General features: G+C 50.9%; 1 protein-coding gene across 1 annotated transcript in view; it reads left to right on the forward strand.

Annotated features, from left to right (window-relative positions):
• Positions 1 to 23,457, forward strand: part of SKAP1 (src kinase associated phosphoprotein 1) — a 227,848-nt gene that overhangs the window by 177,752 nt on the left and 26,639 nt on the right. The window contains exons 7-10 of the mRNA XM_077806224.1: positions 1,589 to 1,713; positions 2,535 to 2,598; positions 4,222 to 4,401; positions 20,322 to 20,384. Coding sequence (XP_077662350.1) covers positions 1,589 to 1,713; positions 2,535 to 2,598; positions 4,222 to 4,401; positions 20,322 to 20,384 — 432 coding nt within the window. The remainder of the gene's footprint in view (positions 1 to 1,588; positions 1,714 to 2,534; positions 2,599 to 4,221; positions 4,402 to 20,321; positions 20,385 to 23,457) is intronic.

Genomic DNA, 23,457 nt, shown 5'->3' on the forward strand with positions numbered 1-23,457 from the left:
GGAAATGACTGCCTAGGATGGAGTACTGTAGAAAAGGATCTGGGGGTTAGAGTGGATCACAGACTAAATATGGGTCAACAATGTAAGACTGTTGCACAAAAAAAAAAAAAAAAAGGGTAATGTGCTTCTGGGATATATTAGCAGGGGTGTTGTAAACAAGACACGGGAAGTAATACTCCCACCGGCTCAGCACTGGTAAGGCTTCCACTGGAGTATTGTGTCCCGTTCTGGGCACCATGTTTTGGGAAGGATGTGAGCAAACTGGAGAAAGTCCAGAGGAGAGCAATAAAAATGATTAAAGGTCTAGAAAACATGACCTACGAGGAAAGATTGAAAAAAGCGGGTTTGTTTAGTCTGGAGAAGAGAAGACTGAAGGTGGACAAAATGGTCTTCTAATACCTAAAAGGTTGTTAAAAGAGCAGGGTGATCAATTGTTCTCCTTAACCACCGAGGACAGGACAAGAAGCAATGAGCTTGAATTGCAGCAAGGAAGATTTAGGTTGGACATTAGGTAAAAATTCCTTACAGTCAGGGTAGTTAAGACCTGGAATAAATTACCTAGGGAGATTGTAGAATCTCCATCACTGAAGGTTTTTAAGGACAGGTTAGACAAACACCTGTGAGGAATGGTCTAGAGATAATACATAGTCCTGCCTCAGTGCAGTGGACTGAACTAGATGACCCCTCGAGGTCCCTTCCAGTCCTGCATTGCTCTGATACTATGTATCACCACCCTCATTTTACAGATGGAGAAACTGAGGCACAGGCAGGTGGCATGACTTGTCCAAGATCACCCTGCAAATCAGCAGCGGAGCCAGGAATAAAACTCCCAGTCTTCTCCTGTATCCACCAGATGTGCTCTCTCCCTTGACGCAAAAAGGAACCAGCTCATTGCCAGTTCCAATAAGGACATGACGGGCTGGATCTGCAGCTGGTGTATATTTGGCATAGTTCTGTTGACATCAATGGAACTACATCAGTTCGCCCCAGCTGAGGATCTGATCCAATATGTGAACATGTCTGCATGTCTACAAGCTTCCAGAGGCAAATTGTCAAAGGCCTCGCTAAATCATAGAATCATAGAATATCAGGGTTGGAAGAGACCTCAGGAGGTCATCTAGTCCAACCCCCTGCTCAAAGCAGGACCAATCCCCAACTAAATCATCCCAGCCAGGGATGCACCAAGCCGTTAATCCTCTACCAGCAGCAGAATAATCGTTTGTATCATATTTCCCCAAGTACACACAGGTCTCTGCTTCATTACAGGCAGCTCATCTTGTGTGTCTGTGTGACCCTAACAACCTTTCCTTTGCTGTTACAGTCCCGCAAGGGTTGTTAGAAGGGCCTCTGCTTTGCTGGTCCTTCACTTAAGAGGGAAAATGCTACAACCCTTCCTTCTCCTGGGGATACAGATGCTCACACCAGGGGGCTTAGGAGTTTTTTGTCCATTTCCCAGTGAACTTGCTGAGACCCCTTGGGCAGGTCACGGCTTTGTGCCTCAGTTTCCCCCATCTGTGAAGCATTGTGAGCTCCTTCAAGGAAAGGTGCTGCAGCCATACAAAGCCAATATTATTATGTTTCATTGCAGGCAAGCAACCGAAAGGGACTTTTCCCATTGAGTACTACAGTGCCCAGCTGGCTTTCCACCTGCGCAAAGACTCACGAAGAGAATCCTGTTTCAAACTCATGAGCCCTGGCAAACGCAGCTATGAGGTAGGATCAATAGAAGAAATGGTCCTATTTCTGTGCTCTCTGAGCCCCAACCGCTTGAGCATGAGAACGCTGCGTGTATCATGCCACGGCATGCACCTGGCATGTTGCTATTTACTGTACGGTCTACATGGCCTGCTGTGTCTGAATCTCTGAGTGGGGTGAGACCTTTTCCCGTGTCGTCATCCCCCAAACCCAAATCTGTGACCAGAGAAACAAGGCCAGAAGGTTTTGGTGCCCCTCATTCTTGAAAGCTCATCTGGATGCAAACCTTTCCAAGTGTCCCATTGTGACCTGCTGCACGGTGTTGAATCGGACCTACTTTACCAGATTGACAATCGGCAGCAACACTGACTTCCATTGCCAATTGGCTAGTCTGATTCTCCACAGCCCTGCATCTTGTACGGGCCTTTAGACCAGTACAAAGCAGGTGTAAAACAAAGCCAGAACCAAAGCACTTTGCCCTCATCTGGCCCAGCAGTAAATGAGAATGCAAGCTCCAAGCAACAGAGAAATTGGGTCTGGAGTTGTGGTTCAGACTCAATAATAACCCCACTTGACATGTTTTTATCTGATAAGTCCAAATCATTTAACTCATGAATTAGGCCTAACAACCTTCTCTGCCGTAGGTCAGCAGCATTATCCCCATTTTACAGATGGGGAAATGGAGGCATAGAGAGGTGACCCAAGGTCACCCAGTGGGTGAGGGGCAGAGCCAGGAAAAGAACCCAGGAGTCCTGGATCCCAGGCCCCTGCTCTAGGAGCTTGTCTACACGACCTCTGCTTAAGACATTAATGACATAACAAATGAATTCCCTCCCTAGTTTACAGCTTCCAGTCCTGCGGAGGCTAAAGACTGGGTGGATCAGATCCAGTTTCTCTTAAAGGGTAAGTAGCTATGGGGGAGTTCTATAGCCAATGTGCTTGACTTTACAGTTCATTCAGACAGTCCATTATCTGTAGACAGCTTTGCATGTCTTTAGCTGCCTCCATCCCTGGATCTCAAAGAATTCCCCAAATACTGACGAATTAGACCTCGCAGCCCCCAAGATGGGTATCTATATTATTGTTATACCCATTATACAGATGGGAAAATCAAGAGAGGCCTAAGGTCAGAGGGCAAGTCGATGTCAGAGCTGGGAAAAGAACCCAGGAATCCTGATTCCCAGTCCCCAGCTCTAAAACCAGACAATATTCCCCCTCAGAGCGCTTGGTCCAGTGCCTTTACCACTAGCAAGTCCTTCCATTCTGCTTCTCCTCCTGGCGCTGATGCCCTTAAACTCTTCTCTGCAATAAACGAAGGCGCCCAAATGAATAGAAAAGCAGGATGTTGCCGAGGCAGCACATTGGCGCGGGGCAAAGAACGTGGGGGGTTAAATCCTAATTCATGGGTTGCTGAATGGCTGTTCTAATGGCACCCTCTGCTGGCCAGTCCGGGGGGTTGGCACTGACCGTGGGGTGCGGGAGCTATAATCAAATATGGTAGAGAGAGAGATGCAGTCATCCCTGGGTAGAGCGGGTTATTGACCATATCCAGTTGTCCCACAATCAGCTAGCCCAGCCGAACGTACGAGGAGGGAGACTGATGTAGGTGGGAAAGGGCCCAGTCATCCAGCATTGCTTACTGGACTGTGAGCTTTTGTTGCGGGAGAGAAAGACGCTGTTGTTATTTGAAGGACAGGGGCTGCCAGCTTCACTCTGTACCTCTGCTAACAAGAGAACCAACCACTGTGATGTTTTTATTTTATTTTATTTTATTTATTTATTTATTTGCAAGAAGCTTGAGTAGAATTTGAAAAACAGGAGTGGGCCTGTTCTGGGTTCATGCATGTGACTTGCCACTAAGGGCCAGATTCTGAGCTCTGTGTTTCTGGTGGAAATCTGGAGTCACTTCTCTGACTTCATGGAAGTTACTTCAGATTTACACCAGCATAGCTGAGACCAGAAGCTAGCCTGAGATGTGCAAACCTCCTACAGAGGGAAGGCAACTTTAGTGCACCCTATGCTATAACACTGTTCAGTCTGTCTGTTAATACCTTGGCCCTGCTGGCAAATCAGTTCCGTTACATGCTCGGCGACAATCTGCTGACCACGTTTCCTTTCCTCAGTGCTCCGCTGAGGTCAGTCTGCCCTGCAGAGTGTTCTCTGGTGGGGGGGGGGGAGGGGTAAGGCTCATTCAGAAACCTTCCATCCTATTTTCCTGCTTGAAAAGAAGCATAGCTTTGCACCCTGGAGACTTCCTCCCCTTCCCCAGGGTTTGTCATCCCCTTCCCGATCCTCATTCCATGTGCTCCTAACCCATGTGTTAGGCCAGACACCCATAGTCCATAAAAGGGGGTGCCCCCCCCCAAGTTCTGTGTTGTTGCAGAACAGGATGAATGATGAGCGCTGCGGGATGGTAGCCTGACTTTTCTGGTAGATTTCAGCCCATGACGGAAGCACCAGCATTTAACGCAGTGATTTTTGTTTTCCTTTGATTCCTTCCTTCGTTTTCATCATCCCTCCTGCCAGACATGAGTTCCCTCACCATCCCATACGATGAGGAGGAGGAGGAGCAGGAGGAAGAAGCTTATGATGACATCGACGGCTTTGGCTCTCCAAATGCAGAATCCCGCAATACCCTCAACTTGGAGGAGGACGTGGCAGCGGCCAGTGGGGAGGAGGAAGAGGACATCTATGAGGTTCTACCAGGTGAGCAGCCAAGCGGTCAGGTGAAGAAATGCTCTGGCCACTCGCAATGGGCTGTAGACGCAGCAGAGGGGTATTTACATCCCCTCAAGAAACCACTTTCTTTGGAATAAAAAGGGTTGGTTCATGGAACGTTTCTACTGAATATATAACGTGTTCTGACCTATGTGGCTTTTCCCAGCTGTGTTCAGCTTGGTCCACCACGGACCATGAGAGTTAACCTGCTTCTCTCCCAGTGCAGTGGCTTCTCTATGACTTGGAGTCTCTTAAATCAAGGTCAGGTGTGTGTCTGAAACATGTGCTCTAATTTAACCCACTCATTGGTGGGCTCTGGCCTGCGTTCTGTAGGATGATCACAATGGTCCCTCCTGGCGGGCTTCGGATTTGTAATTGTGATGCAGCTTCTGGTCTGGCAAGGGACAATATACAGTGAAACTTGCCAAAGGTGCAACACGCATGGGCGTGAACCAAGCTGTAGTGGCCGGTTGAGGGACTCGGGAGCAGCCCTCCTAGTGCAAAGTCATACAGTTCAGAAGGGCTTTTGCAAGGAACAGATCAGGAATGGAGTCTTAGAACTTAGTAAGTAATCTAGCTAGATATGCATTAGATTCTGTTTTGTTTAAATGGCTGATAAAATAAGCTGTGCTGAATAGAATGGATAGTCCTGTCTTTGTGTCTTTTTGTAACTTAAGGTTTTGCCTAGAGGGATTCTCTATGTTTTGAATCTGATTACCCTGTAAGGTATTTACCATCCTGATTTTACAGAGGTGATTCTTTTACTTTTTCTTCAATTAAAATTCTTCTTTTAAGGACCTGATTGCTTTTTCATTGTTCTTAAGATCCAACGGTTTGGGTCTGTGTTCACCTATGCAAATTGGTGAGGATTTTTATCAAGCCTTCCCCAGGAAAGGGAGCGTAGGGTTTGGGAGGATTTTTGGGGGAAAGACGTTTCCAAGCGGCCTCTTTACCTGATATAAAGAAAAGGAGTACTTGTGGCACCTTAGAGACTAACCAATTTATTTGAGCATGAGCTTTCGTGAGCTACAGCTCACTTCATCAGATGCATACCGTGGAAACTGCAGCAGACTTTATATATACACAGAGAATATGAAACAATACCTCCTCCCACCCCACTGTCCTGCTGGTAATAGCTTATCTAAAGTAATCAGCAGGTTAGGCCATTTCATTTGTTAGACGCTTGGTGGTGGCAGCAATAAAGTCCAAGGGCAAAAGGTAAAATAGTTTGTACCTGGGGGAAGTTTTAACCTAAAAGCGGTAAAAATAAGCTTAGGGAGTTTTTCATGCAGGTCCCCACATCTGTACCCTAGAGTTCAGAGTGGGGAAGGAACCTTGACATGAAAGCACCATGGGACCTGCCCCGGAGCCTGCTGTCAAGTGTGGCGAGACCAGAGAGGTGGTGGTGCGGACCGCTATTCCTTGGTGGTGCGGACCGCTATTCCTTGGTGGTGCGGACCGCTATTCCTTGGTGTTGATTCGACTGTGTTAGCGTGTCTGTTTGTCAGAGGAGTCAGGAGGGCTTGTGCATCCTCACTTCTGCTATTAGCAAGGTAATGAGAGAACAGCTCACGCCAGTGCATCTACACAAGCTGCCATTCATACCCCTGGCTGTGGTGGAGACGTACCCTGCGTTCTTCACGTAGCTCCATTGACGACTGTCCCTGCTCAGGGAACCAGACGGACGTTTACAAGGATCCCAGGGTGAGAGGCTGCTTTACCACCGCTGCTGATTTATGCCCTACCCTGCTTTGCTCCAGCTTCCTCTCCTCTTGTTCCGATTTCAAGGCGGCCTAGAGAAAGTTGGAAAATATTCTGGTCGGAAACAATTCTTCCGTTGTCTTTTTTATTTCCCTGCCCCCACTCTGCTCCGTCTTCCCCTTGGCTAGGGGCATTTGCATGAAAATTAGGTCCTTGTTTCCTTTTATTTTTGGAGCTTTGTATTTTTAGCGTATTTAATTTAGCTTTTAACTCATCAGGAAGGTTCCGCTAGGCAGCAATTAAGAGCCCAAGCTCTCAGGCATAAGGGACTGGGCTCAGCAGTTTGGCAGTAAGGTAGAGATGGCTGCAGGTTGCAGGGCACTGGATAGATTCTGTTCCTCGCTGAGCCACTGACTTGCTGCGTAACCTTGGTTGAGCTGCTTCACTTCCCTCTGCCTCTGTTTTTCACGCCAACCTATTGTTTGTTTAGCCTGGAAGCTGTCCGGGGCAGAGGCTGTCTCGTGCTAGGTGTATGTGCAGCGAGCACCAAGCATGACGGAGCCCTGATCACAGTTGGAGCCTCTAGGCTCCAGGTGGTGTAACCAGAGGCGACGCATGGGGGGCAGCATGCAGGGTCACATGCCCCTGCCGATTTGCTGCTTGGCTTGTACTGAGCATGCTCAGTAACACTGCTGAAGCCGGCTGCCCTCCCTCCCCTCCCCCCCCGCAGTTATCGACAGGCATGGGTCATCCCTGGTTGTAATTGTAACAGACACTATAACTGCACGTGTGCATCACTGCCAGGTTCCTGCCCGGAGTGCAGAAACGTTTGGGTCCAGGGTGTTGGTTTTGGCTGGACTTGGGTGCACAGGGGCCGAAATCCATCCTTACACGGAGGCCTTTGCCCCACTTAAGCAACTGCAAAGCATTGTGGGATTGCACGGCTCATGGCACAGGCGGAGAAATCCTTGAGAACCACGGCACTAGGAAATGCCCTCGAGAATCCGGTGACCTTCACCGTGTGCATCGAGAAGCTGCTGCCGCAGCATCTAAATCTGCCTGACCAGCCTTCGGCGGACCCTGCCTGATGGCCTAGCTGATTCTCTTTCCTTGGGACTTCGATCGCTCTCTCGTCTGGGCAGGGTGATAACTCCGCATAGGGGCAGGGGAAGATGCTAACCCCTCCTGTGTTGCTTACAGGATCTTGGATGGATGCGGGGAGGGATACACTGAGGTTTGTCCGGTGAGAGCTAAGGCTTTTGCCACCCCCACCCCACCCTGTTGATGAGCATTTTCCCCAGCAGCTCCAAACAGCATTCGTCATAGGCACCGACTCCATGGGTGCTCTGGGGCTCAAGCACCCATAGGAGAAAAATACTGGGTGCTCAGCAGCCACAGATGTTTGTCAGGACTGCCAATCAGCTGTTTGGCAGCTGGGGGAGGCGCCTGCAGGAGGGCGGAGAGCAGCGGGCAGGCGGGGACCTTAGGGGAGGGGTTGGAGCAGAGGCGGGAAGAGGCAGAGAGGGGGCAGGAAAAGGCGGAGCAAGGGCGGGGCCTTGGGGCAGGGAGTGGGGAGCATCCCCAGGGGAAAATAAAAGTGAGCACCTAGGGCATTCGTGATTGCAGAATGGGAGGGCAATACTGGTCTGTTTACAGGACCCACAACCAGCTCCAGAGCAATGAACGGTGACTGCACAAAGGCAGGTTTCCGACTACGGGTGGGGGACGAACAGCAGGAGCAGACGAACCTTGGAGCTGCAAGGATCAGATTGTTGTCCGAATGCCCCGAAGTAATAAAAAGAACCGGGGAGGGGAAATATGAGAGCTACGATTGTCTGGAAATAGGTCGCTTTTCAAAACTTTCCCTGAGTTGGTAGCTGCTCTCCCAAGGAGCACTGTATCCACCGACTTCAAAATGATGGGCCCCCCATTCTCCGCTGCCTTGCAGCCCAGTGGTGTCATTTACCAGGAGGATAAAGGTGACGGTGTGTATGTGTGGGGGCGGCGGGCATTTAAAATGCCACCATACTGATCTCGGTAGCACTTTGCACGAGTGAGGGAAATCTGTGGACCAAATCCTCCATCGTCCTGCACCCACCGTAGTCAGCCATACCAGTGCAAAGTGGATGAAAGATGCTACTAAATTGGAATGGTAAAGGTTTGCATGCACATTGTGCTGGTGCCAATAACCTCCCAGCCTGCAAGGAAGGAGAGAATCCGACCCCGGGTTTCCTTGCATGAGCTGGTAGTAATGCCTAAAATCATTAAACCTCTTTTCAGCCTTTCTGTTGCTCCCCGGAACAAAGGTTGGGCCGGTTGGCTTCCCTGGGCTAGGGCTAGGGCTGGGACAGGGAGGTTTCCCTGGGCTGCTTGCTTTGCCATTTTTGCCTTCCTGAGCTTGGCCGATGAAACCAGGAGAAGCCAGTTTCACATCTGGTTTTCCTCCATCTCATTTTCTGGTAGCACGTTTGTGCTACCAGAAAATGAGATGGAGGAAAACCAGAGGTGCTGTGATGTTCAGGCTGCAGCCTGCCACGGCGGAATATTTGAAATCCAAATAAAACCCTCTCTTTACCTGGGCTGGTTTTAGAACACGCTTCAGGCGAGTCATTTCTGTCCATCTTCACTTGGTCTGTAACAGCTTGCCAAAAAAATCCACCTTTGTGGCGGAGGTCAACCCGGTATCTCCAAAAACTCTTTGCCCCTCCAGCCAGTTCCCCGACTTGCTGCTCCTGGTGCTGCAACAAACTATTGGTTGGAACCCCTTGACCTGGCCATGCCTTTCCGAGGTTCTGCATGCCCTGGTCCTCTTGCAGCCCAAGTCCTTTACAAGCAACGAGGTCAGGTCCAGCTCAACGAATATCCTGTTTTCTCCTCCTGCTTCCCCGTGCGTGGATGGGAAGTAAGAAGTAGTGCAGAGGCACTGGTTCAGCTAACTGGATCCCACACGGAAACTGTCATGATGGGAAATTATCTAGTGGCTCCTGCTCCCAGCAACTTGGGCTGGGCTTCGTGGGTAGATGCTCGAGATTCCCAGAATGCACCAGCTGGGAGGAAAGGCCAAAATGGGTGCCACAAGAAAACAGCGTTGCTGTGCGGTGATAGGACAAGTGAGACAGCATGTCCCCTCCCTTTGATGCAGACCCCCGTGGCCTTTGCTAGCCCAACGTGCTGGGCTGCCTCTCCTCACCTCACCTGTGCTCCCCAGTCATGAGCGGTCCCCTCTGCAAACTACAGCAGAACCTGCTGATGGCCAACTCGGTTGAAAATCGATGTCCGTTGGTGTGTGCACAGGAAGAATGGAGTCGTTCTTGCTAGAGTATCCTGTGGGGAGGGCAGAAGAAGGTAAAAGAGGGATTGCTAGGTCCCAGCCCTTCTGATGGGAGCAGCTGCAGGAAGCATAGATGTGGGTTGTCCACCTTAGCAGCCGTTTTCCCTTGCAACTTCCAGGGGTGGGTGACAAGCTCCTGGTGGAGCTCTTACCAGACAGGCCCTGTCTTGTCCTATGTAAACTGGGATCATAAGAGAAGTCTCGTGGATTAAAGCCACTTCACTATGGCGCATGTCCTGTCTGTACATGGGCCTGGAGGGTGTCAGAGGCAGCGGATCCACCACCGTTCCCCCGGAGAGGGTTCGGGCGATCCAGGTCCCTAAAGCCACTGTACACCTTTCCCTCCCAATGGCGCCACGATTGCTCAGCGTTCTTTGGATGGGAGGTGATCTTTGCCTCCCACGCTGGATGATGCAGGAGGCAGGTTTCAGGGGACCATAAAGAGAGGAACCTTTAGAGAGGCAAGGATGGTCCAGTGGTTTGGACAGTAGCTGAAGACCTGGGTTCAAGACTTCCTGTGTGACCGTGGGCAAGCTATTTCGCCTCTCCGTGCCGCAGAGCCCCATCTGTACAGTGGAGAGAACAGCTCTGCCCTGCCCCACAGCGGGTGTTGTGAGGATAAATACATCAAAGATTGTGAGGTGCTCAGATCCTGCCATACCGGGAGCCAGGTAAATACCCAAGAGAACTAACTGAGGAAGCGTCTGCATTCTCGAGCTCTGTCCTCCCTGGGAATCTCCATGTTGTGTGTGTTTTATTATGCAAATGACAATCTCTGCTGAGGTCGAGCTATTTTTTCTCTTGTCCCAAGTTTAAAAAAAAGAAAAGGGTGGGGGGGAGATAATTTCCTCAGCAAGTCATCGTCGTTAATGAAGTTTTACAAAAACAGATACAACCAAGGAAAAATAAAATTTCACAGGTGATAAATTTTTCCAATTTCCCTGGCAGAATTCGATAGGATTGTTAAATTAAGAGTGAAGGTGTCTGTTAGGAAGCAACGAGCAGTGATGGGTAATTTTATAGAGTGGAAAATTGAATCAAATTGCTACATTAAAACACAACTCCTCTGAGAATCTGCCCCTCATGCAGGCTGCTCCGGCATAGCACCGGGGGCTCGGTAGCTGTGCCCGGGGAGGGGGCGGGAAAGACCGATTCCCCAGTCTCTTGGAACCCGGGGGTGGGGAAACCGGTTTCCCCTGCAGGGGTTCAGAGGGGATCGGGTTTGCAATCCAGCTGTGGTGGAACGTGCCACATCAGTGCCTCATTAAAGGCAGCGTATTCAGCCTTTTCGGGCACTGGTAGATTTCATGTCGGCGGGGGGAGGCAAGATGGAGGGAAGCGGGATCAGAAAAGACCCATCAGGGTTTTGCCGGAGGCTGTATCTTTATTTTTCAGCGTTCCCTTATTCCTCATCTCTGTAATATCTGAGACCAATCCCTGCCCTAGAAGGCAGAACTTGTCCTGCCTTTTCTTTTAAGGGCCTGTCTACACTATAACCAACTCAGGGCACCTGGTCACAACAGGGTGAAGGGGTTACAGTGTAAACAGCCTAATAGTATCCATAGAACCATGCGTGGTACCGAATTTTAACACTCTTCCGGGGACAGGACAGTACGGCAAAACGGTGCTCGAGCCAGAGCCTATGATGTGGTCATTGTACGTCTACACTGCAAAGAAAAACCCTCAGAGCCCCGGTCAATTGACTGGGACTTGCAGGGCCCAGGCAGTGGAGCTAAAAAGGGCAGTGTAGCCGTTTGAAGACACTGGTCTCCCACCTGGCTGCTCTTCTGGGAATCTCCAGGCTTTGACGGCGGCCAACCTTGCTTAGGAGCAGGGGGCTGGGTCAGTTCCTTAATCGCTGTCCCCCACCCTAGCCTCCAGCACTTGGGGTGTTTGCCTGAGCCACAGGCAGAGGAGGGTGACCTGCCAGCGTGCACCAGCAGGGAGCAGTTTCAGTGGGTCCAGTAGATGGTGCCATCCCTTGGGATATTTGCTCCTGCACACTAGACAGGAAAGGGTCCCACAGCACCCCAGCAAGCTGCTCCCCAGGAAAATCCAACCAAAGCTTGCGAGTTCTCCCCCTTCCTTCCTAAAAGCCTCCATCCATCATAGCCCTTCTGGGGTGCTGTGCAGCTGGGAGACAGGCTGGCATTTAATTATGAGATTAATGTTTCAGCTCACGGCTTCCAATCCACTCGCTCAGCCTGCCACTTGCGGGCTGGCATCAGGCGCGGAGCGTGCCATGCACGGCACGGGAAGCCTGCTGTGAATGGAATTAGAGCCCCGAACATGCCAGCGTCATGTGAGGCAGGGTCCCCTCCGCCGTCACACCGTGGAGCTTGCTGCTTCGGGAGGGACGTAGCCTTGAACATGCTGGCATCTTGTGGCTGGTGGAATTGCATAGCCCGGCGCATGTCAGCATCGTCTGACTCCCTGGCCCTCTGGGTCGTGCAGGGGATCGGTTTGATTCACTGGGGAGATAAAGCTTTGACACCACCACCCCCCCTCCAAAATCCCAGGGTGGCGTGTTCATTTGTGGTGTGGCACCAGGTGAGGCTTCGGGGTAGGGGAGGAGCGGCTGAGGGATGGCGAACGGCCGCCGCTTGCCGCTGTGCAATTTGGTCTCCTTGGAACATGTGAGTATCCCAGCTGGCAAGTGCTAACTCGGTCCCTCGGTGCAACACGACCTGTGTGGAGCACAGACGCTGCCTGCCCAGCTAGAATGGGTAGAAAAAGCAGCGTAGAAGGTGAGGAACTGCTTAGGCTGGAGGTTCTCAAACTGGGCAGCACAGAATTTACCGTTTTCGGGGGGTGGGGGCGTGAGAAGGTTTGGGGCGGGGGAAAAACAACTTCCTATGCACGTTTTCCCCACAGCGACGAATAACTCTTGAAGGTTGAGGGGAACAGGGCTTCCATCTTAGAGCACGGCAGCTGTTTCAATCCACCACCCTCGCTTCTTTCCGAGCTGGGTGGCCGGAAAGCGGTGGCTGCTGGCCGGGCGCCCAGCTCTGAAGGTAGCATCTCTGCCAGCAGCAGCACCGAAGCAAGGGTGGCGTGAAATAATATTGCCAAAAAACCCAGGCTCACACTAGTAACAACAGTGTGATGCCAGGAAGTAGTATCTTACTTCAAATTTACACTTAAATGGCTGTGTTTGAATCAATGCCTTTCTGCTTTTAATATTTAGTGAGAGTTACATGTTGATTTTTTTTATCGGTATATGAACTTGTGTGGCGGGGGGGGCGTTAACTCCTACACACGCAAAGGAGGGAGGCATGATCAAATAAGTATGAGAATCACTGCCTTAAATGCGTAGAGAGGTGCCGGAACCTTAGGCTACGTATCCTACACGGCTCTCTGCATGCCCAAACAGTGCCTCCCATTGCTATCTTCAGCAGCGTGGTGTCCCGCTGCCAAAGCTTTTATCTGCGCCTCTCTCTGCCGGGGCCTTTCACTACTTGGTGTAGCTAGGCACTGTAGTGCAGACTCAAGTGTAGACGTGGCCCTAGTCGTTGATACAAACCGTACCTCGCGCCGAGCTACCCCCATCCCAAGAAGGGGCAGACGTTTGAATTACCCCGCACCTCGCTCATTGCGCATCTCCTCGGGCATCCATTTCGGTGAGGTCTTAGAGGCTTCGCTCGCTCCCATTGAAGCAATGCAAAGAGAAGCGGGATCAAGGCTCTGTACCTTCAGTAAAGTACAGGAGGCTGTCGGGATCGGCTGAAAAGACTTTCCATTTCCATAGGCCCTTTCCTCAGAGGAGCTCAGAGCACTTTATAGAGGGTGTTTCCCTGTTTTTCACTGGAAGGGAAGTGATTTGCCCAATTCCGTGACAGAGCTGGGAAGAGAATCCAGCAGAGAATCCTGACTCCCAACTCCTTCCTCCAGCCGCTACAAGGCCCTCTTTTTCAGAACCAGGAAGAGCACTCACATCCAGGCTTCACTTTCCCCACGCTTGAGAGTTGGAAACAGAATCCTAGAAGATCAGGGTTGGAAGGGACCTCAGGAGGTCCTCTAGTCCAACCCCCTGCTCAAAGCAGGACCAATCCCCAACTAAATCATCCCCACCAGGGCTTTGTCAAGCCGGGCCTTAAAAACCTCTAAGGAGTCCTGACACTCAACCCCCTTCTCTACTCACTAGGCGACACTTCTGCTCAACATTGGGAATAGAACCCTGGAGGCCTGGTGCCCTGTTTCCGGCACCCATGACTTGAACTTTTAACCTGTCGGGGGGAGAGGGGGTTGGAGGTTCTGGTTAAAATGTTCTGTGATACGTCAGCTGTGAAGTTGGGGTGAGGTGACGGAGGAAGGAGACTTGCTGGGAAAGGTGCTCTTTCCTTTCCTGTGCCAGCCACGGTACCTCGTAGCTGAGTGCAGAATAAGCAAAGGGCCTTGGGTAAAGTTTTGTCGTCTTTGGGGGCAGGGGGCTGGAACCAAGCAAGCCGCCTGAACCCATTAGAGGCGGGAAATGCGGATCCGCAGTAGCTGTAATGGCAACAGGAACCGGCCCTGCTCTCTGGAGGGGTTTCCCGTAAAGCAGAGAGAAAGCGAGACAGATAACCCTCCGTGGGAATTTTAGTACACACTCCGCTGTCCAGCAGAGCCGCCTGTGTTACTGCTAGGAAGGGGCGGAAAGGAGCCAGGCTGCCTGCTCCACCACAAGGCAGGAGGGGGGGAGAGACACAGAAGGCCCGATGGGCTTAGCATAATGGATGCAAACTTTTTTTTTCCCCCCACATACCGAAAGTCACGTAGCAGAAAGGCTCCCCTTGGAATGTCATGTGTTTTCCTGCACCAGTGCTGGCTGATGGCTTCCCAAGAAGGGAGGAGAGGCCGGAGGGTTTGGGGAAAAGGGAGGCCTAAGGCAGCTCTGCTCGGATGAGGGCAAAGATGTCCACAGGGAGCAAGCCAGGACGCAATTAGGGGTGTGTGGAGGCTGCAGATTGTGGTAGATGAAAGGCCCAGATTGCAGGTCTGTGGGGTTGCAATAGGAGTGTGCAGTGAGATAGATGAGTGAGCATGGGTGTGCAGGGAATAGATGGGGGTTGAAATCCGATGCGCACAGACCACAGGGGGCCGGGGTATAACCACATATAGGCAGGGGAGTAGGTTGGCAGGTAGATGGGGTTAGATCAGGGGCATGTCGGATGTGAGTGGATGGGGTGTCTCCATGTGGGTGGGCGGAGTACGGACTGAAGGGGTGTTCATTATTTGTATTATGGTAGCCGAAAGGCCGCAGTCAGGGATCAGGGCCCCATTGTGCAAGGTGCTGTACACACACAACAAAAAGACAATCTCTGCCCCGAAGAGCTTGCAATCCAAGTCGAGCGCTGCTTGTTCCTGAGGGTTGCATTTGAGTTCCTGAAGGCCTTAGCAGCGGCTCATGGAGACTTAAATGATACTCGGTACCGCTGAGTGCAACGCTCTGTCGGCGATGCGTATAATGTGCCGGTCAGCATGGGAGCTAGACGCCAGGGCCCCCACTCAGGACATACAACAGAGGTTTGTTATCAGGGCTCATTCCTCCAAGTTACGGACTTGCCACAAAACGCTCATGGTAACTTTTTGATATGCTTCCCAGCATGCGACTTACAGACTGTGGATGAATAAGATACAGCTTTGCATAAACGAATGGATGGCAGACCTAGAAGGCTATTCCCCACTTACTAGTCCTCCGTACTCCCAGGCTGTACTTCATTGGGGGAAATACACACAAACTAAAATCTGGGAAATTTAGTTTTGGGGGTGGGGGGAATATCCATTGAGCCAAACGGATGGAAGGTACTTTAGAGAGGAAGGATGGTCTAGCGATTAGGGTGCTAGGCTGGGATGTGGGATATCTTCATTCAGTTCCCTACACAGCCTTTCTGCGTGACCTTGGGCAAGTCATTTAGCAACTGGGGTGTGGTGAGGATAAATGTATTAAAGAGCGTGGGGCGGCTTCCATATTACGGTAATGGCAGCAGTAGATGGGTTGCTTGAACAGCTTGCTATGTGCAGTCCCAAATCCGTAGCATGGAGGATTGCTTGTCTGATATGCTGATTGGAACAGTGATCGTTAGCCTCTGGACTCGGCCACGTGCTTGTGACCTCAATGCAATAGGGAATGGGTTATAAGTGCCCCAATGGCTCCTTCATCCTACTGTTTAAATTCAGCTCCAGATTGTGGCTTTAGGTTCCTTCTGAAGGGACGACGGGGTTCCGTCTTAATCATTAACCCTCTCTGCTAATTATCCCCCCTGCCCACACGGCCGTCAAGTAGAGAAGCTTTAGTCTGGAATCTGTGCCATGCAGGGTCGCTCCTGTTCTGCATCGGAGCAGGGGAGGCATTTCAGAAAGCTTCTCGCCAGCTGTTTGTTTCATTTGGCACCGGGTGGATCCGTGGGTCTCTGCAGGGGGCTCTTTCCGGTGTGGCAGCCTTCATCCATTCCTCGATTTTTTTTTTTTTTTTTTTTTAAGCAGGGCTTTTGCCTGTCAGAGTTGTGGCTCTGCCATTCCAGTTGCCTTACCCGCCCCCCCCTCCCCGCTGCCAAGCCCAGGGGAAAGTGCCAGCAGAAGACAGGGTGGATGTATGTTCTCCCCTTCGAAGGCCCGGGACCTGTGTGTGCGCTCGCCAAGCCTCCCTGGCGATGGATACAGACTAACACGGCTGCTACTCTGAAACCTTCTCACCCAGTGGCAGCAAAGGCAAGACACGTGCCGTCGTTTGCCAGGCATTCTTTGACCGCGTGACTTTGGAAGAGAGAGGACATTTAGGTCCCTTCTATGCTACAGCGATAATTGAGGCAGAGGAGGGATTGCAGCCGTCTCCGGGCCCAGTTGCAGCACTGTTCATATGTAATACAAGGGGAACCTATCGATATTCCCCCAAACCTTGGACGGCCCCAGGGTTTTAACCCCGTTGCACAACTAAATCCATTCTGAACTGCAGTATTTAATCGGGTTGCAACTGGCTGGATTATAATCGTAGTGTAGACTGAGTTCTTTGCAACAGTGAGGTGGAGAGACGGAGAAGGATCACATTGCAGATGGAATGGCACAGGGAGAGGATGTTTGGGTTGGAGAGAGAAATGATGTGGCCAGCCACGAAAGTGCTAACGCAGAAAACAGAGCTTGGAATGGGACCACCTTCATGCAATTCCTGCTCTTCCAGGAGCGTGTTTCGCTTGCACATGTTACTTTGCTGTGCAGCGGAAAACACATTGTCTCTCATTAGGGCCACTATTTTCTCATCCACTGTGGAGATTGCAACCGGAGCCCCCGTGCGTTCTGGCTCTCAACACACCTCCCTGTAACTTTCAGATGAGTCCCGTTAGCACTAATTAGAATGAAAACAATACGTTGAGCTTCTGTAGCAACACTCAGATGAGTCTGGTTTTACAGGAATTAGCCAACTAATCTCCACAGCACCCCTCTGATGTAGGCAGGTAGGATTATCCCCATTACTGATAGGTAAACTGAGGCACAGAGCCTGTGAAGCATGGGTAGCTCTCCAATCAGGAGACCATCTACTTATCGATCAAGATATGTATACAGTCACTGCGTAATCTAAGCCTCTCCTTAGTATTTAAAAATGCAAGTAACAATAGCAATCTTTTTCCCTTTCCAGCCCAGAGGAGAAACAGCTGAATTAGTTTACAGGGCAAGTAACTTCTCGACGGAAAGCTAAATCAAGTGCATTTAGGGCTGAAAGTGGTTGGCCTCGTTTCTTGTGGCCAAGAGTTCCGCTGGCTCCAAGAGCTGTAAAATTCTGCCTCCTGCATTCATGAGCCTCTCCTTTTTAGTCCACTGTCCCAGTGGAATAGCTGCATCATTCTAGGTCATGATTGCAGAGAGGATCTCGCCGTTGCTCAAATGGATTTACGAAGCAATTTATGGTCTGGATAAATTCTGCCAGGGGGTGGAGGGTGGGGCGCGATGTGGGTAAAAGAGGGGAAGTCAGGCAGGAATTCTGTATGTCCAAAGCTGGGTCAGATCATTTTTTCCACCCACACCATTCTTCCATCTCGCTTCCTATTATCCGAAAAGCCTGGCGTTGTAAGGGTGGGCGCGGACACTTTGGCATTAGTGTCTGCCTCAAGTAAGTGCTTGTATGACCTCCATTGCCTTATTATCGGAGCACCTCACAATCTTTATCGTCCCAACCTCCCCAAGAGGTAGAGAAGCGCTAGCATCCCCACGCTAGAGCACCAGGAGGCTGAGTGACTTGCCCAAGGTCACACAGGGAATCTGTGGCAGAACAGCCACTTGAACCCAAGTCTCCCAGATCTTAAGCTAATGCTATAACCATTTGGAAATGCTGCCTCTCTATAGGTTAGCTATAGAAGTAGCCAGGGAGCTGTTACAGCCCTTTCCCTAATCGTCATCCTCCTTGGCTGGGGAGAGTTTGTTTCTGCTGATAAGCGTCCTTGTCCTGTACTAGAGGTCATGAGCTCCTCATTGATAGTCATGCTGTTCTGCATATAAGACTGGCCGTAGCCTGGGAGATGACTCCAAAGAAACTGAACTGCCCTGGAAGAATCGGTTTTATTTGTTCCCTTTCCCATTCTCATCCCAGGGCCAGATTAAGTGCCGTTGTCTGAAAGGATAAAGGAATCTACTTTTGACTGCCTTGATAGTGGGGGTTTTTTTATCATGGTTGCAGATACATTTACATTCTCTTTTACAAATGCAAAGAGCAGGCAAAAGCCACTTTCAATAATTTATTTTAAAATCAATGCTAATGAGGTTATGTCTCGTCAGTGGCCGAGTTTTACAATAAAGTCTGATTTATTTAGAAAAGATCTTTGGTGCCACTTCCCGTCTAATGGGGGAGCCGTTACAGTGACCCTCCAACTTCGGATCCAATTTGTAATTCACAGCGGAGCTCTGACCTGATTTGCATTGATTAGAATCGGGAGGCAGAGACAGCTGGGTCCGGGCCGTGGAGGGTGGGGGAGAGCACTCTGTCTTCCGAAAGTGTCTAAAGGCAGCAGATTATCTACCACCTTGTGATCAAGTTGCATGGTATCAGCAAAAGACCCGTCGCTGACTTGATTAGAAAGGCCCTCCCCACCATGGTTCCTCATGAAACTGGGCTACATACGGCTCTGCCCTGAGATTAGAGCAAAACTTGGTGCCTTTGGGTTCACAGACTGAGCTTCAGTGATGGCACCTCATGCTCCTTCCGGAGACATGGAACAGCACTGGACTCTGGGTTTTGTTTCTAAACTTCGTGGTTGCAAAGAGAAACCTGCAAATGTGACCCAAGCCTAACCGATGCAGTGACGTCTTCCTGAGTCTGCAGACAGCCTCTGGCAGAGGGAGCACGCTACAGCCATCTGGCCCCGCACCCAGATCTCCTGTTCTGGGTAGGTGGGGTGTGGCTAGGATCTTGGATTGCCTTAATCCAGCCCTGATTCCTGTCATTGCCTATGCTTGCCGCCAAACTGAATTCAGCACTGGTTTGTCCAAGTAGTGCATACACGCCTGGTGTGGATGCCGCTACGTTCAGGGACTCTGAACCTGTATTATTGTGCCAGTGTAAGGACCTTGCACCAATCAGCCCCTGGGAGAGTGAATGCCGGTGCTAATGATACGTTACCCATTTCAGCTAAATCACCAGAACCCAGCTGTAAACCGATTTAAGGGTGTGCCCAAAAGGGGCTTGCACTGACTTAGTCCAAACTGGTTTTAGTTAAACTGGTGCGGTTATTGGGTATAAATAAGCCTTTCCTTCTGTCACACTGAATTAAATCTCCTTTTGTGCTCATGAGTAGCCTAGCGCCCACCGGCCCCCTGCTCTTGGTTTCGTCTTACTCCTGTTGTCTACAGTCCTCTCCCCTAAGGCTCAAACCTTCTCCTACTGAAACCAGTGGCTAAACTCCCATCACCTCAGCATTTTCTACCATCTGCCCTCTATGCCTGGATCATCCTCTCTCTTCTTCACTAGCAGGTGTCCTTTCTCTCTCCTTCTTCAGTTTCCCCCTTAAATCTGCTTCTTTCGAGAAATTGGTTAGTCTCTAAGGTGCCACAAGTACTCCTTTTCTTCTTTCAAGAAGTCATTCCACCTCCTCCATTTCCTGGAAATTATTGTTCGGTCAGTGTCTTGTGTCTCGCAGACCATAAACTCTTCAGTGCAGGAAACGTCTCTTCCTATATGATGCTTATAAAGTGCCATGTAAATTTATGGGGCTATCATAAGTGATTTGTTTTTAACAGTGTTAATAGGAATTCATGGGTTTATGCAACATGCTTTAAAATATTACCTGTCCCAGGAGCAGGGGACTTCCCCTTCCCGTTTTTCGAATGTACGCTCTGAATTTACTGGTTTGAGAATCAGATGCTCTCTCTCGATCCAAATCATCCGATCTATTTTATCTAATCTAATCTCTAATCTCTAATCTAATGTAATCTATTAGTTTCATACTGCTGCTTGGCATTGCTGAAGTATCTCGACTTCTTCCACATAATGGTTCTGTCTCTTCTGAAGGCCGCCACTCAAGGATACTAATTCCTTTGGTAACCATTGTGCGTGGAAGTCTTCAGAGTCGCCATTTGTCCATAGGCTTTTCTGTGGGCCATGTCCTTTTTTCAAACCCAGGGCACGGACTGGCATTCACTACTCTCTAAAATGAGAGTGCCAGGCATTCGGAGACCCTGGCGGTGGGCAACACGTAAAGCCTCCAGGGCAGGATTTTCCAAAACGGACGGCATTGGCGTTGTTCTGCACCCAGAGGAGTCAATGGGAGTTTTACCACTGACTTCAGGGGGATCAGAGTTAGGACAATGCTGAGAGCTTTGGAAAAGTGCCACCCCTCATCTAGGGGACAGGGTGAAGGGACTTTCCATAATCCCTCACTAACCAAGTTCTTTCATTTCATTTCCCCTCCAGACGAGGAGCTGGACCCACCCGGTCTGGAGGACAGAGAAGACGTTGGAAGTAAAGGGAAAACAGGTAAGAGACGACCACGTCGTTTGGAAGCAACAGGCTCCTTGAGGCTGGGCTGCAGGAAGGACCTTCCTCCAGCTAGTTAGATCAGGAGTCAGTGTACGTCTGACTGTGTGGCTGAGAGCATAGAGGAGTGAAAAGGCCCTGGGAGTGAGGCTGCTGACGGTGGGTGTGGAGGGGAGGAGGCTCTTAGCTGCTCAGAACCCTTTTGAGAACCTTCTCCGTTAGCTTCCTCCCTTTCTGTTCCCGAATCCCCCAGCAACCAGCTGCTTTACCTACGCCCCCCTGCTCCACCAATGGGCTGTGAGGTACCTCCCCCTACTATGTCCCCCCTCCACCCACTTCCTTCAGGTCTCGCCATGACCAGCTGTGAGCCGTTAAGGCTGGGTGGGCTCACCATGGGGTTTCCTCTCCTTCCAATCTTCCCTTGGCTGGTTTCCAGCAGCCCAAGACCATCCAGCATCTCGCTACTCTCCTGTGGCCCCCTACCTGCTGTGACAGCGCTGAGTCCCTTTCCAAAGGTTGGACCGAGAGCTCCAGGATCCAGCTAACCTCCAGGCGTATCAGCAAAGGGGGAATGCACAGCCCAGTGGGGAAAGGAAAAGGAGATGTCATGATCTGACCCTGAGGAAAGGTTCAGGTTCCTCTGGAGGGATGGAGGCCGCAGTTCTTTACCTTGTTCCTGCCCCTCAATGAGAGCGGAAGTGGCTCCTTGACCCTGAGGGCCAGGGGAGTGGAAAGACCTGGTCTCTACTCTGCCGTGCCCCGAGACTGGAAGTTCAGAGGGCAGGGCCAGGGAGGCATGCAATCAGAGCAGCGACCGTGGAACCGCTGGCTGGTCCCAGTTCTGGATGCCCAGGTTTCATTCCGGGCGCATTTGGATATGACTATGGAACTGTTTTTTTGGTGGATGCGAAATTGCACCTCCTCCAGCCCCCTGCTGTTATCCATGCTACAGGTAACTAGTTGATCCTGCGTTCCTAAGGACGGACGCCCTGCTGAAGCCTCCTTCAGTGTCAGGGAACCTTGCCAATGGCCTCTCCCACACTGCTATCTGCAGCAAAACGAGGCATATCTCAAGTGAGGACGCTCCATCCATCAGCCGTGCCTGACTTAGAATCCAGCAGCTCGTTTCATGTCTGCAAAGATCTCAGTTGTAAATGCACGTGCCGTTGCTCTGTCTTCCCTTGCTCCATTTTCAGCAGGTGATCGGGACCAGGGAGCACTCAGAGAGGGAGCCAGGCTTGTAAAGTTCAGGCCGCAAACGGGATTGGGGAGAGGGGGAGAGAGACGCACCGAAAAAACCATCGGAAAGAGCGGAAAGTGAGTCACCGCCAGCAAAGCCGAGAGGAAAACGGAGCAGGGTGGGTCTGTGTACTGGAATGCTGGAGGCACCAGAAACCCAACCCCAAACCATCGCTGCAGAAAAAGCTGCCTCCCCGGCATGTGCCTGGAATCCAGCGTCCCCACCCCTGCTTTTTCCTTAAGAACCCCTCGGGTGGGAGCTGAGCGGAAGGTCTGTTTCCTGCCCAGTTCCCCCTAGTCCCACCTGCTTCTCTTCCCATCGGGCGTCCGTCCCACCCACAGGAAAGAAGCCCTTGTGTGCGAGCAGCCTTGGGCGGTGCAGCTGTGAGCTTCCTGCAGCCCCAGTTCCCTTTTCACAGCTCCGTTCAGGAAATTGTGGCCACCTGGCAAAAATCTGGTTTGAGACCCGCCTCCTTGGGCTCTTTCCTCCCCCCTTTCCATGGGGCTCATGTCCCAGAAATTAAAGGGGGAGGTTTAACCACATGAGCAGGGGAGATTCAGCCAGGTTTAAAGCTTTATTCACCTCTCTGCACACACACAAAAACCTTGGCCGTTAAGGTCTGACTAGCTCAGATCTGGGTGGCTGTCACTTCACGATGCACTCTGTGTGCACGAGAGGAAAAGGTGACCGCACGGCCTGTACAACGCCTTATGTCTGCTGGCTTAGTGCACGTGAAGATGTCTCCGTCTAGCGACCTGACTGGGAGACTACTTGCACAGTGGCATTCCCCTTTTAGCTCAAGTGGTAGAGCCCTGGTGGTTTTGGTGCTGAAGGTCTCAGTCCTGAAAATCCGTATCGGCCTGTCTGTGCGTGGCCATGCTGGTTTACTTACCTGTCCACCAACTGTCCTAGGCCTTCGGGTGTTGGGCACAAGTAGGGTTGGTGAGGAATTTTTGGCCAGAAGACTTGTTTTCATTGGAATCAATTGAAACAAAACTTTTCGTGGCAGGGACCTGTTTGAACAACAATTTTGTCAGGAAGGTTTCTTCCAATCCAGGGTGGAATTTCTGGTCAAAACAGAAGAGCCGGGACAGGAGCCTTGGGGTTTCCATATCCCGAACGAGTGCCCTCACCACCAGGCTATTGGCCGTTCTGGGATTCCTTGCTTGCTCTCTTTCCATGACAGATTTCCAAAGCTCTCTGTTTCCTCCCAATGGGGAATGAGAACAGATTTTGAAACTGCAACGTTTTCCACAGAATGGAATTCTTGTTTCCTAGCCAGCCCCGGTTACAAGAAGCCGGATGGGGTTTTTAGCTCAGACCTGGCTGAACCAGATCTGCCTGCGATGGTGTCTCCCCAGCATTGCTGTGAAGCCACAAGCTAAGCACAAGGTCCAGCCGTAAGTCCTTTTATCTCCTGGAGGGTCATTCCCTGAGCGGGAAAGCCCTTGAGATGGGCCATCGCTGCTGCAGGGTCACTGGCTCACTCGGCCAAATGAGTTTGAGTTCCAGGTGCTTGTGAAGATCAGAGGGAATGAGAATTCTTCTGAATGTCACGTTTCTGTGGTGCTGTTTTCCCACCTTCATGCCCCACCAGCGTGATGAGTTGTTAGGCCACTGGAGCATATGGCAGCTACAGCAGGTACGAACGCCCCAAAGCTTTGGAAACAGACGCTGTCCCGTTATTTATAAACCATGCTTTGGTCATGACACAAAGCTGCACCTTCATCTGTGTAGGATCAAATGCAGCTGACTAAAGAGAGAAGGCAGAGGGGAAACAGACGGAAGGAATGTTGGAGGGGCATGTTTGTAAACTATAAACAAATCAACCTA

Source organism: Eretmochelys imbricata, chromosome 27 (genome assembly GCF_965152235.1).
Source record: "Eretmochelys imbricata isolate rEreImb1 chromosome 27, rEreImb1.hap1, whole genome shotgun sequence".
NCBI classification, from domain to species: domain Eukaryota; kingdom Metazoa; phylum Chordata; order Testudines; family Cheloniidae; genus Eretmochelys; species Eretmochelys imbricata.